At 43.0% G+C, this 12,941-nt stretch overlaps 1 protein-coding gene across 1 annotated transcript; it reads right to left on the reverse strand.

Moving 5' to 3' along the window:
• Positions 1-557: 557 nt before the first annotated feature.
• LOC308280818 (putative RNA polymerase II nuclear localization protein SLC7A6OS) lies at positions 558-1,520 on the reverse strand (the record flags this gene model as incomplete). Its single annotated transcript, XM_080755135.1, has 1 exon — positions 558-1,520. A coding segment is annotated over one exon (963 nt), but the record flags the coding sequence as incomplete, so codon positions are not given.
• Between the last annotated feature and the right edge of the window lie 11,421 nt (positions 1,521-12,941).

Below are 12,941 nucleotides of genomic sequence, written 5' to 3' on the forward strand. Positions count from 1 at the left end.
GACAATGTGATGTCAGAACATGCCCATATATGGGCATTCCCAGATCACACTTGCAAATTACATCCCTGTACGTTTTATGCCCATAATTGGAGAACCCTGGGAATGCCCATATTTGGGCATGTTCTGACATGCCAATATATGGGCATTCCCAGATCACACTTGCAAATTAATTACGCCCTTGTCCGCTCTATGCCCATATATGGAGATCCCTGTCCCGATATCATCAATAGTAAGAGCATATCTGGGAATGCCCATATTTGGTAATGCCCATATATGGGCATGTTCTGCCAATCTCAACAGTGCCTGTTGAGATTGGGTAACTGGTCCGATATACATCACTGGCCAGATAGACAAGAATCGGTGCGACCCCGCCCTTACTTATGCATGTCACCCTGAGGTGTCTTACTATTGACTACATTACTGCATAATCCATAAATGGCCAGACAAGCCTCCTGGTGTCGGTGTCCTGGCAGAAACAACACCACTCCCCAAACACCTGCAGTATATACAACCAAGAACATTGCGGAATTCCTTTTTTTGAATAGAGTGCTTTATCGTTAACATTCCTCTCTGTCGCTGCCTTCGTTACTCTCCTCATCTGCGTATTTGTCCCTCCAGTTGTAGCCTTCCTCCTCATTCACATCATACTCAACCTCGTCGTCCACTCTGTCACCGTTGCCTTCGTCACTCTCCTCCTCGTCAGGGTAGTCGTTCCTCCAGTTGCCTTCCTCGTTCTCGTCATCTTCGTCCTCGTAGGCTTCCTCTTCACGGTCGGGAACCAGCTCTCCCTCGTCTGCGTAGGTTCTCACATACAGGATGTCCTGGATCCAGCCGGGCGTGGTGGTGGTGGCCGTTTCCTGGTAGTAAAGGTCGTAGACGAAGTCGTCTTCCTCTTCCAGGTGCTCCACCTCTCCCTGCTGCTCCGTGGTCACGCTGAGACGCTCCAGCATCTTCACACTGCTGCACAGGACCGTCTCTGGGTCCGGGAACAAGGTCTCGCCAAGAGCTTCTCCCTGGTCCTTCTCCTCTTCATACTCATGTTCGAGGTCCACCACTTGCTCATCTCCTTCTGTCTTCTCTGCCCACCTCCGCTTGGAGGAGCCTCCTTCTCCCTCCTGGGGGCCCGACAGCCCCGGACGGCGGCTGGAGAGGATTCGGTAGCGTGCTTCTCGCAGAGCGCTCCACCTGGCACTGCGTAGCTCTCCGAGGACCCGGTGGGTGCTGGCAGCAGAGGGCCGCAGGGCGCGGGCCGCCTGGGCCACGTGGGGCCGAGCCAGGGCCTCGCGGACGTGCCTGTGAACCGGAGCGTCCGGCGTTGCCACCGTCACCACCAGTCTGAACACAGAGTTCTCGACCTCGGCTTCACTGGGCTCTGGTACCGTTTCCACCGGGCTCTGAGAGGTACTCTCCAGTCGAATACGTTTGTATGCCAGCAACAACCTATCGGTGGGACTGGTGTCCCGCCTTCTTTTGACTCGAAGGAACGTCATGTTTGTTGGGTCCGTGCTGTCTGCCTTGATCTGTGTGAGCACACAGATAATAGACAGGGTCTAATAAGAGTGTAGCCACCCAGTGATATCTGTAGCTACTTAACAGCGAAATGCAAAAATGCAGTTTCTGCACGTGTCCGTTTCCACGCTATGGAGCTTGATATTTCTGATCAGAGTACTTGGTGTTGTCAAGCTGCATGGAACTCCACATTTAGAAAAGACTCACAGCATTAACATAGCGTGTTAAAAACGATTTAATACCGGTTATCTGGTATCCCACTGCATGTGTGTCAGGTGCGAACGTAATGATTATTGTGTTACTATGGGGTGGAATATTACGTTTTACGGGGTTGTTTTTCAAACGCCAAAAGCTCTATTATTTGTATTTTATGCAGTGAAACATCTCTGTTTTCATATTTCTTGCACTCTGTTTGCAACACCTTCAAGCCAAGCTGTCTTGCTCGTATCATCAATATGACCAGAGGTTATGACTAGAGGTGCGCCCGCTCCGGCCTTTTATAGTAGGGTTGGGGCTAGGGTTACGTCATCTACTGGGTGATGACGTCACTGTGACTCATCATCACTATCAACAGCCAATGAGGGAGCAGCATTCTTGGTGATGTCACTGCATACAATACAAATAATGATGACACGTAAAACTTGACCAATGATGGAGAATGGCCCATTTATAGTCTGGTTATCCGCACTTGTTGATGGTGAGTGATGACATCACCAAAAATGCTGCTCCCTCATTGGCTGTTGATGCAGATGATGAGTCACAGTGACGTCATCACCCATTAGATGACGTCACTCTGTGTTATTGCGACCGTAAGGTCGCAGTTTAGTATGAAAACCTCCACCGGCCGTCCGTCCGTCCGTCCGTCCGTCCGTCCGTCACACACGTCACACCTTTGCCCTGCTCAATGTATACGTGTAACGCCTGATACTGAGGTGATGTGTCACTGTGACATCACAGATACTGAGGTGATGTGTCACTGTGACATCACAGGTGAGATCGCAGTGATGTCAGATACTCAGAGCAGGGATCTCCATATTTAGGCATAAACAGGTGACATCACAGTGATGTCAGATACTCAGAGCAGGTATCTCCATATATGGGCATAAAATGGATTCTGTTAGGGATCTCCATACTGTATATGGGCATAAAAGGGATTAGTGATGTCAGATACTCAGAGCAGGGATCTCCATATATGGGCATAAAAGGGATTAGTGATGTCAGATACTCAGAGCAGGGATCTCCATATATGGGCATAAAAGGGATTCAGATGGAGATTCAACTTCAATGAGTAACAATGGCAAACTGTCAACTGCCCGTATGTCATAATTGGTAAAACAAACTTTTGGCCTATTTGTGGCTTATCATCACATCCAACCATCTTAAGATACTCAGCTAGTGGGGAATGCTCTCTTCCCTGGTGAGAATTGCCCCTTTATATAGGGCTTGTTTGTGTATTGTATGACATCACGCCACATCATCAGCTGTGGACTCTGTGATGTCATCGTATCTCCATATATGGCCATCTCCGTATATGGAGATATAAGTCGTCCATGCCCAGGTATGGGCTGGTGAGGTCAGACTTTGTGTGATGGGTAGGTTATCTCCATATATGGAGATTCAACATTCCAGGTGTAACTATGGCTGCCCGTATGACGTGAGAGGTGGAGGCTGTGATATTTGTGGAGATAAGCGACCAACGGTCGCTTATCTCCCGATTAGGGAGTCTTACTGGTTTCAAGGGTTTTCCCTTTGGATGGAACTATTCCATGGTCCATTTGTACACTCTCAGAGTTAAATTAACAGTCAGTAATTATATTGAAAGGGGATGTGTCTGATAAAATTAATGTGAGCTATGTAAATATTCGATCAAGCAGCTGTCTGGGATGCAACTCTGCAATTCTGAAATTGTCACGAAGAATCTGCTGGGAAATGTATTCAGTCCATTTGTCCGTTTTATGCCCATATATGGTATGGATATCTCTGTATCTGTCAGTTTCTATTTGAGTGGTGCTAACCCTGATGTCATATCCATATTTGGAAAAAGTTATGCATTTTCCCATTCAAGTCAATGGAGAAAATGTATTCACAAATAAATGTATACTAGTAAGACGCCTCAGGGCGACATGCGACCTCGCCCTAAAGGGCGAGGTCGCGACAATTCTTGGCTATCTGGCCAGTGATGTATATCGGACCAGTTACCCAATCTCAACAGTGCCTGTTGAGTTTGGCAGAACATGCCCATATATGGGCATTACCAAATATGGGCATTCAGATATGCCCTTAATATTGATGATATCGGGACAGGGATCTCCATATATGGGCATAGAAGGGACAAGGACGTAATTAATTTGCAAGTGTGATCTGGGAATGCCCATATATGGGCATGTCAGAACATGCCCATATATGGGCATTCCCAGATATTCCCTTAATATTGATGTCACTGGGACAGGGATCTCCATATATGGGCATAAAACGGACAAGGATGTAATTCATTTGCAAGTGTGATCTGGGAATGCCCATAAATGGGCATGTTCTGACATCACATTGTCAACTATAAAAGGGAATAGACAGGATCAAATTTTCAGAAAATCAGAACCCCGAAGGCATTTTGCGAATATTTATTATATACAACTGTTCTAGGGGTATTAAGGGATGCTGAATCCAAATTTGCTGTATATAATGCTCAAAAATGTTCCTAAATGGCTCAAAATTGAGAAATCCAACATGGCCGCCACTGCAAGGCTGAAATCTATACCCTTAAGTGCTGTTCGGGTCATTTTGACCCGTTTTACATTTTCATTTGAAAAAAAAAGGTAGAAGTTAAAAATGTTTCCACCTGAAACTCGCTGGCCTTAAAGATTCTTCTGAGATGAACATGTAAAAAAAATATTTTTGCACTACACCCATGCTACACCCCCCTCATATTTTTTGAACCTTAAGTGCTGTTCGGGTCATTTTGACCCGGAAGCACAGAAATACACAGTATTATGCCAAAACACAGACACACAGTCACCCCCACTTTCAACACCCCCCTTCCGAAGCCCCATTCCGAACCCTCCCCCCCTTCCTATAAGCATGAGCAATATTGCCCAGTATTAAATGAAGTATTTTTTTTTACATGGATTTCAGCTAAATCAGTAAAAACGCCTAGCTCTTTCAGTGTTTAATGTGATAGAGCAAAGCAGAAATGCAAACATTTACCAAATATATCATATGAATTGTTTGGTATTGAGTCAAAGTCAATGTATCATGATGATTTGTTAAGTTAAAATTTATATTAGTGTTGTTTTTTTTAAACCAAATATCCACCGGGTCAAAATGACCCGAACAGAACGAAGGTGTAGTGAATCTGAACAGAACTTAAGGGTTAAGTGCAAATCTTTTTGACTAAACAAGGTAGAAACTTGAACTAAATGTGTTTTTCTAGGTTAGCCTACATGGGGAATTTGAAATTCTATCCTGATTTTTGATCAGATATGAATAATTGGCTTGAAACTCATACATGTATAGCAGAAAAGGTTCGTTATTGATGCATAATTTGTGGTTTTATTCATCAAAACTTGTTTGATTTAGATTTTTCTATCAACAAGTCATATATGCAAATTATATACGTATAGTCCTTAACAACTTGGGAGCCAAACTCGTTCAGTGACGAGTTAAGGCCACTAGGTGTCCCCCTGCCAAAAGGAGTTATCTCGTTGACAGACGAGGCAACGAAGAGTTAACTGTACGTGCCTGCAGCTGCCCTCTGAATGACCCGAGTCCATTACGTCACCCCGCAGCTGCAGGCAGGGAGACAGGGGGAGAAAATGCGGAGGCAGTTTACATTGCTTTACATTCTACTTTGAAACATAAGAAGGGCTTTATTTATGAATGAGATGAAAACAACGCCAGGGAAGCAGAGATCTGATTGTTTTCACGGCGACACTTTACCGCGATGGTCTGCCCCGGTTTGGATTTTAGTTTCGCGAGCGTTTGTAAACAAATGGATTATCCTCCTCAATCGTCAGTGGACACTCACGTGCACACGCACAAAGTTTCCGAGGCTCTTCAAAATTAAAGCGTAAGTGAACGACGGCAGCACCAACAGCTAGAAATGTTATAAACCTTGGCTTCCCATGTGTTAATATGAAGGTAGGCTACATTAATTTAGCCTATTTGCAGTCATCCATATTTCGAGCAGATGTCATAGGTATCTTGCAGCTGCATGCATCCAATTCCACTTTTACTGAATAGAATAGAATGGATTATAATATAATATAATAGTATTTTACCATATCAATAAAAGTAAATGTACATGGGAATACTTCTTACTGTAATCCTTACTGTGGCAGCTTATTCAGTCTTCCTCAGTGTTCCGGCAAGTGTTGAGTTTTTTGCAGTTGCATGCTTCCATACATGCCATATGAATCTTTAGAATAGATAGAAGAGAAGGGGATACAACATTTATAGCCAGCACAAGTACATCAGGGTAGGGTTCATCAAGCTGTCAACATATAAGAGTCTAGACTAGTATGCAGTCTAGTAGGCTAGTATTCTCTAAAATTACAAATCCCATTAGTACAATTTATTATACATACATGCCTGCAGCTGCAGTGTTGGCTGAGGCACTCCTTTGTACACCCACATGAAGTGAACTCCCTGCAGGCTTTGGGCATAGGTGGCAGAGAGAGTAGCCGTGGCACTAACTGGCCTTCCTTGATCATCCATCCCATTTCCTCCACTGGAGGAAGATCGGGGTGTGGCAGGTGAGCTTGATTCCATATAGTTGCTTGATAGTGTGCACGCATGATATGGAACCTCACAGCATCTGTGATTGGTGGCAGAGTCTCTTGGGGACGACCTTTGCAGAATAACTTTACTTGTGCTTTGTTGCATGAATCAATGTCAGGCACACCATAGATCTTACAAATGAATCTTTCTGATGATGTCACGATATCTTCTGTGAAAGGGCCCTTCCCAAGGCCAGCAAGATCAGTATGATGTTGTTCGAACACCTGCCAGGCTGTCTTCTTTCCGTGGCCGCTGAACTGAGACACATTGTCACATCCAGTAAGGGCATGGAAGGCAAGGAGTGTGTCCAGTTGATCCTCAGACAGTATCCTGTGAATTTCATGAGTTTCAAGCCATTTATTCACGTCTGATATAAAATCAGGATAGAATTTCAAATTCCCCATGTAGGCTAACCTAGAAAAACACATTTAGTTCAAGTTTCTACCATGTTTAGTCAAAAAGATTTGCACTTAAATAGATTTCAGCCTTGCAGTGGCGGCCATGTTGGATTTCTCAGTTTTGAGCCATTTAGGAACATTTTTGAGCATTATATACAGCAAATTTGGATTCAGCATCCCTTAATACCCCTAGAACAGTTGTATATAATAAATATTCGCAAAATGCCTTCGGGACTTTATTCTTTTTTTTTTTCATTCTTTATTAGGATCCCCATTAGCTTCCACAAGTGGTCGCTAGTCTTCCTGGGGTCCACACAATAATTCATACAGTAAAAACAGACAATAGTAAAAATGTTGCTATCTAAAATAGACACAAATCGAGTTAATAGCAAAAACAGTGACATCTCTCTGCATAAAAAACAGAGAACAATAACCAATAATCACAAATACAGTGTTTACACGAAATACATAAATAAAAATAAGGTACAAAAGTAGAGAACACAAACATCTATGAAGGACTCGTCAATTTATGTTTGAGTAACCTTTTAAAAGAAAATCTGCTTCTGGTATGTCTTAAATCTATATAGAGCATATTCCAAGCTGAAAAAGCTCTGTGAAGAACAGTTCTCAGCATACTATTCTGGTTGTGACTTGGCACAACCAGATGACCTGAGCTCACTTGACGGGTATAATGTTCATGACAGAAACCTGAAAATAATATCTGTTCATGAAAGAAGTGTGGTGTGTTGTTCCACATAGCATTATGCATGAACATCAAAAGGCTATATTTTAATTTCACCTCTACGGTTAACCATGATAATTGCTTATGCATCTCACATACATTGGTACGGAAAGAACAATTTAGAACCAATCGAGCTGCTCTATTCTGAGCGATTTGAAGTTTCTTCATGTGTTTCTCAGCAGCATTAGACCAAATAACAGGGCAATAGTCCAGGTGTGATAAAACAAGTGACCGAACAACTTCACTCATGACAGAAGATGGAACATAAGCTGAGCATTTTCTAGAAACTGCAATGCCCCTACCCATCTTTGCAACAATATGATCAATCTGATCAGACCAAGATAATAAATCATCTAATTTCACGCCCAGTAATTTGACCCGAGTTACCTGCTCAACTGATATTCCATCTACAAGTAAATCAAGTGCAGTGGCATTAGCAAGAGCATACCGACTCCCAAATACGATGGTTTTAGTTTTAGCAATATTTAACACTAGTTTGTTCATTTGCACATTTTCAGAAATTCTGCCTTGTCTATATGGGCAATGGGCATAAAAGGGACATGAAGCCAGAGCGTGATGTCAGAGCAGCAAACCCATTCTGTTAAGAGTGGTTACCCTACATCACAGTGACGTCAGAGCATGATGTCAGAGTGATGTCACTGTGACAAGGGAAACAATAGACTGTAAACATGTGTACTGACTGACTGAAGGACTGACACAGACGGAGACAAGCTACATCATTTCTCATGGTATACTGCGACCTATAATTATGATAAAATCTCTTAGCATGCACCCAGACGAGACCCAATGAAGCTAGTCGATTTGTCACATTTTTGTTTTTAAATATAGATATATTTTTTAGATAACATATATGATTTAGGGCAGGGGTAGGCAACCTTAGGCACTGGTGCCAACATTGGCACAGGGGAGGGTGCAGCAAATTACATCCTGCACATAATTCTACATTCATTAAACTGTCTGGGGAGGGAGTCGGGGAGATGGGTGGGTTATTGCTGAGTTGAATGATCGTTGCAACAATGTTCTGACAATCATAATATTTCAGAATTTTGATGGGGTGTCATTAAAATGTATGTTGATATGGCACACTATCTAGAAAATAAAAAACATGGCATGGCATTCATTTAAAAAAGGTTGCTGACCCCTGATTTAGGGCCTAAGTGTTTTTAGGCCCAAGTCTATGGTGGAATTTTATGAAACCAAAAACTAACCCAAGCTTTCCTTTCAGCTACAATGTTTGTGAGTTTAACATTGTTTAATACAATCAGACCTTTCGGTTTCAAAGAATGACCTTTCAAGTAATGAGATGTCTGCGCACTTCAGCCAGCATTTGGTAGAAGGACGTGCCGGTGCTCAACCGGGACAACTGCATCAAATAAAACAATACCTGGGCACTTCAGGGGAGAGACTACTACCCAAATAAAGAATACTGGAGCAATCGACTCCTCTGCATGTTCTTTACAGCAGTTTGCTTGGGTAGTCTCCTGAAGTGCCCAGGTATTGTTCTCTTTGATGGCCTGCCTGTCAAGTGTTGGCTACAGCTACTAGTGCACTTCTGTTTGGCATCTCAATGTCTTGTCAGCTGCTTAGCCTACGACAGTATATAAATACTAAGTGAAAACCCAATTCCCCAACACAACAACCTTGTTGTTTTAACAGGGCCAACACTAAATGTCAATGTTTGTTTTCACCTGCTATCTCTCATTCTCAGACTGTCTCTCTTCCTCCTTTTTTGAGTCCCAACCCTTATCAGAACCAGGTAGGTTGACTACAGTTGACCGACACCTGACTCCCCAATTCCGATGCCATCCCAGTCTTCGAGGGATGGCTTTCCCAAGTGCAAATGTGTGCCAAGAACAATCTTTGTTTCATATTAAGCCAATTACCAAAGATGGTACTTTTGTTTAGAACTCAATACTTCCATAAATTTCAAGTAAAGACTCAATATAACTTCCAACTATTCACACAAAACAATGCATCCCTACCTCTAACTACAGGCATCAAGGGTCTTAAGGTTGTATTCTAATCTCCAACAAAAGAAAAGCTGAAAATAATTCTCATCGTGAAATGAGCTTTGTTACTACTGTATATAGCCTACAGTAGTAGCTCCATAATGGTCCAGTGTCTTCCATTTTACGGCAGGGGGCAGCAACGTGTCACCATTCATTCACCCACTACATCTGCTGCCTGCATACTGTAGTAATCTACATCAGTGCTTCATGCTTCTTGTTAAAATGTTTCACATATTTTTTTAAAGATTTTTCAAAAGCAGCGGATCACAACGCATGTTTTGTTTGCTGGGGACCCCCTTGGAACCCCCTCAAGGACCCCTGTGTGTCCCCAGAAACAAAATCAGTTTTACCATTAAATAGCCTACATATTATCTCAAAATAGGCGATCTACAAGCTACAGTAGATCTGCTATTTTCAAAATATCTTGTAAAAATGATGCACTATGTAAGCTTTTTCATTTACATAAAATGTAGTTTTGCCCTAATATGATAGGGTATGTTAATACTATATAACTTGGTGGTATTAAGTCTCCTTGCTGTTCTATTGAGACATTTAGATTGTGTCAAAGGTCATGTCTCACCTATAGACAGGATCAGGACAATTTTGACCTGATGGCCAAGATTCAATTCATCCCCTGAGCAAGCAGGCAGGCTCTATTAGCTCAATGGTAACAATTTCAGCACTTAATAAGTTATGGAGGAAACAGGGTTCAAATCCGGGGTAGAAGAGGAAAATTACATAATGCAGCTTTAACAAGGCAAATCTTGTAGCAAATATTGTACAGTATGGGGGTCCCTGGCTCAAAATATTTTGAGATCTGGGTGTGTGGCCAAATAAATGAATAGTGTGTGGGTCCTTGACGTGAACCACTGCCACAGATGTCCTACCGAAACTGTATTAGTTATTGACATTATTTATAAATCTTGATATCAGGCTTTTACAAGGGGTAACTGGAGTAATATGTTAACATCTACTGTACATCTCTGTTATCTTATTCCTAAAAAAATGTGTGTTGATGATGCCGTTAACATGACATGTGTTGGTTAGCTATTTTGTAATTAAGAGCCATTCAGTGAAGACCTTCGGTCGCAAACAATCAACTAATAGTAAGGGAAACCAGACTATACTTGTCCGACTTTTTTCTTTCCATCTTTCTAGATAAACTTTATTTTGCCGCGCTACTCCTCCCACAGTTTTGGTGGCACGCAGGGGCGTCAATTGGGTATGGCAGGGGTATGCAGCTGCCATACCCTGGGTCCAGGGGGGAAAATAGAAGTTACTTTTAAATATAAATCCATGAATGTCTCTTTGTCTATCTGTTCTAGTTATTATATGTTGTTAAATTACCGGTACAGTGAAATATCGTAACTACAAATGCAAAATTTAACAAAATGGTCACTTTAACAAGGTATTGTGGCACGTTTACTAACATGCCAAGCTTAGCTGCACTTGAACAACCGTTCCAGGCTGCCATATCCAACTGGTGTCTTGCAACTGGTGTCTTGCACGCGCGCGAAGGCGCACATGCAAGACACCAGTCATGTTGCCATACCTTAGCTTTATCTGAACTGACGCCACTGGTGGCACGCACTTGGGCCATGTGTCAAATCGACCAGCTTCATTGGGTCTCGTGAGTGAATTTAAAGGAGTATTCCACGAAGCCTTCAATTAGGAGATGTATTCGTTTTTGTCGCATTTCTAAGACAATAATGTCAATGTACAAATCAAAATGTAAATTTCCCCTGCGGGATCAGTACAGGTCTTGTCTTTCTACGACGCCATGTATACCGGTATCTCGTTAAAACCAGAATTTATTTCTGTCCGGACATGGTCATCTCGTTATTACACAATAGGCCTACGTATCTTGTTAAAACCAGAATTGATTTTTGTCCGGACATGGTTATCTCGTTATTACACATATATAGTTAAAACCAGATGTGTCTTTTTTTTCCTGACAAGGCAGCAATATGCTTCGTCTGTAGTGTATACATAAAGTGCATATACAGACTTTTAAACTGCACAACTAAATGACAGCAGCGTTTGGCATTCATATATGAGCCATTTTCGCTAGATGCCTAGAAGAAGCCTAAAGGGAAAACAAAACATGATAACACAGCGTGCCGCCGTGCACCCACTAATTAGCCTCTAACCTTCCACAAATTGCCTGTTGTTGTCGCCAGTGTTTGGAGATAACATATAGGTCTAAGTGTAGCTCCCTCAGTGCCGAGGCGCCGTGTAATATGGCGGGTATACGTGCACCGAGCCCCTTATCAGCCCGGCCATGCTGCCACTCTCTCGGCAGGACGTTTGAGTCGGTGAATTGAGTTTTAATTGGTTCGTCTCGCTGCTAGGGGCCGCTGGGGGAGAGCGAGCCGCCACCGATGCATGGGGGCCGTGTTTGCTTGGTTTCGTCACTGCTATATGACTGTCGGGCGGAAACCACGTATATGTTCCATAAGTGTTACTTTACAGGAGATGGGGTGAGGAAGGAGAACCTGTGTTCCAATGGATACTATGTCATTATTTACGGTATAGCTAAGCTCTTGGTTCAATATTTATAAAACTCACAGATAGAGAGGCTCAGTTAATAACCACTTTCACTTACAGCAGGGGTCTTCAACGTTTTCAGGCCAAGGACCCCTTAGTTGAGAGAGAGATCAAGCAGGGACCCCCACAACCTGTTCATAGATTCCATATAGTTTCATTGTTTCATCAGTGTATTTTGGATTCATGTCAATTTGGGTTTTCAGATATTTAACCACTTGAACTGTCAATACTTAATAACACCCAGCAGTGAGGGTCTCAGGCAGGGGTCAGTCTGTCAGTGGTAGGGGTCTCTCTCTCTGTCCCCCTGGCTGCCAGGGTGGGTTTGGGGCCTACGGTAATGATGGATAATGATGTCAGGCGGTTACAGATGGTGGCTACGTGGAGGACTGTTAGGGAGGTTAGAGCTGGACTGAAGTCAGGCAGGTCTGAGCACACTGCGTCACTCACACCACCCGCTGCTACCAGCTGCCAAACTCACCTAAGAGCTCATTTATGCCAGTGTTTCCCACACAGTGGATTGGGACTGTTTATTAAGTAAATATGGGTTCCATCGACAGTACACTAGACAGTACATGGCATAACACAGAAGCCTACAGATTTCCAGCGAGATTTCCGGCTAGTCCTTCACCAGGGGGGGCTAGAGCCCCCCCTAGCCCCCACCCTGGAGCCGTCCCTGCAGATTTCCACAAATGTTGTAATTCTTTGACCTCTTTTAGATCTCATCTTTCATCTACAGTGCTTCTGTGACCTGCTTCACTATACTAAGTGTAACCTATATCGTTGCTGCCAGGCAGAAACCTTTTTTATTTTTTATAAATGAATTCCTTTTGTCATACTAGGCTACACGGTCACACAGACCTATCAAAATTAGCCAATCTACAAGCTCACAATGCATCACATGGCCACACATTGTGAATTTGTACCGTAAATAGTTTTTGCTAT

This window comes from Nannobrachium achirus, assembly GCF_963921795.1.
Source record: "Nannobrachium achirus genome assembly, contig: SCAFFOLD_259, whole genome shotgun sequence".
NCBI classification, from domain to species: domain Eukaryota; kingdom Metazoa; phylum Chordata; class Actinopteri; order Myctophiformes; family Myctophidae; genus Nannobrachium; species Nannobrachium achirus.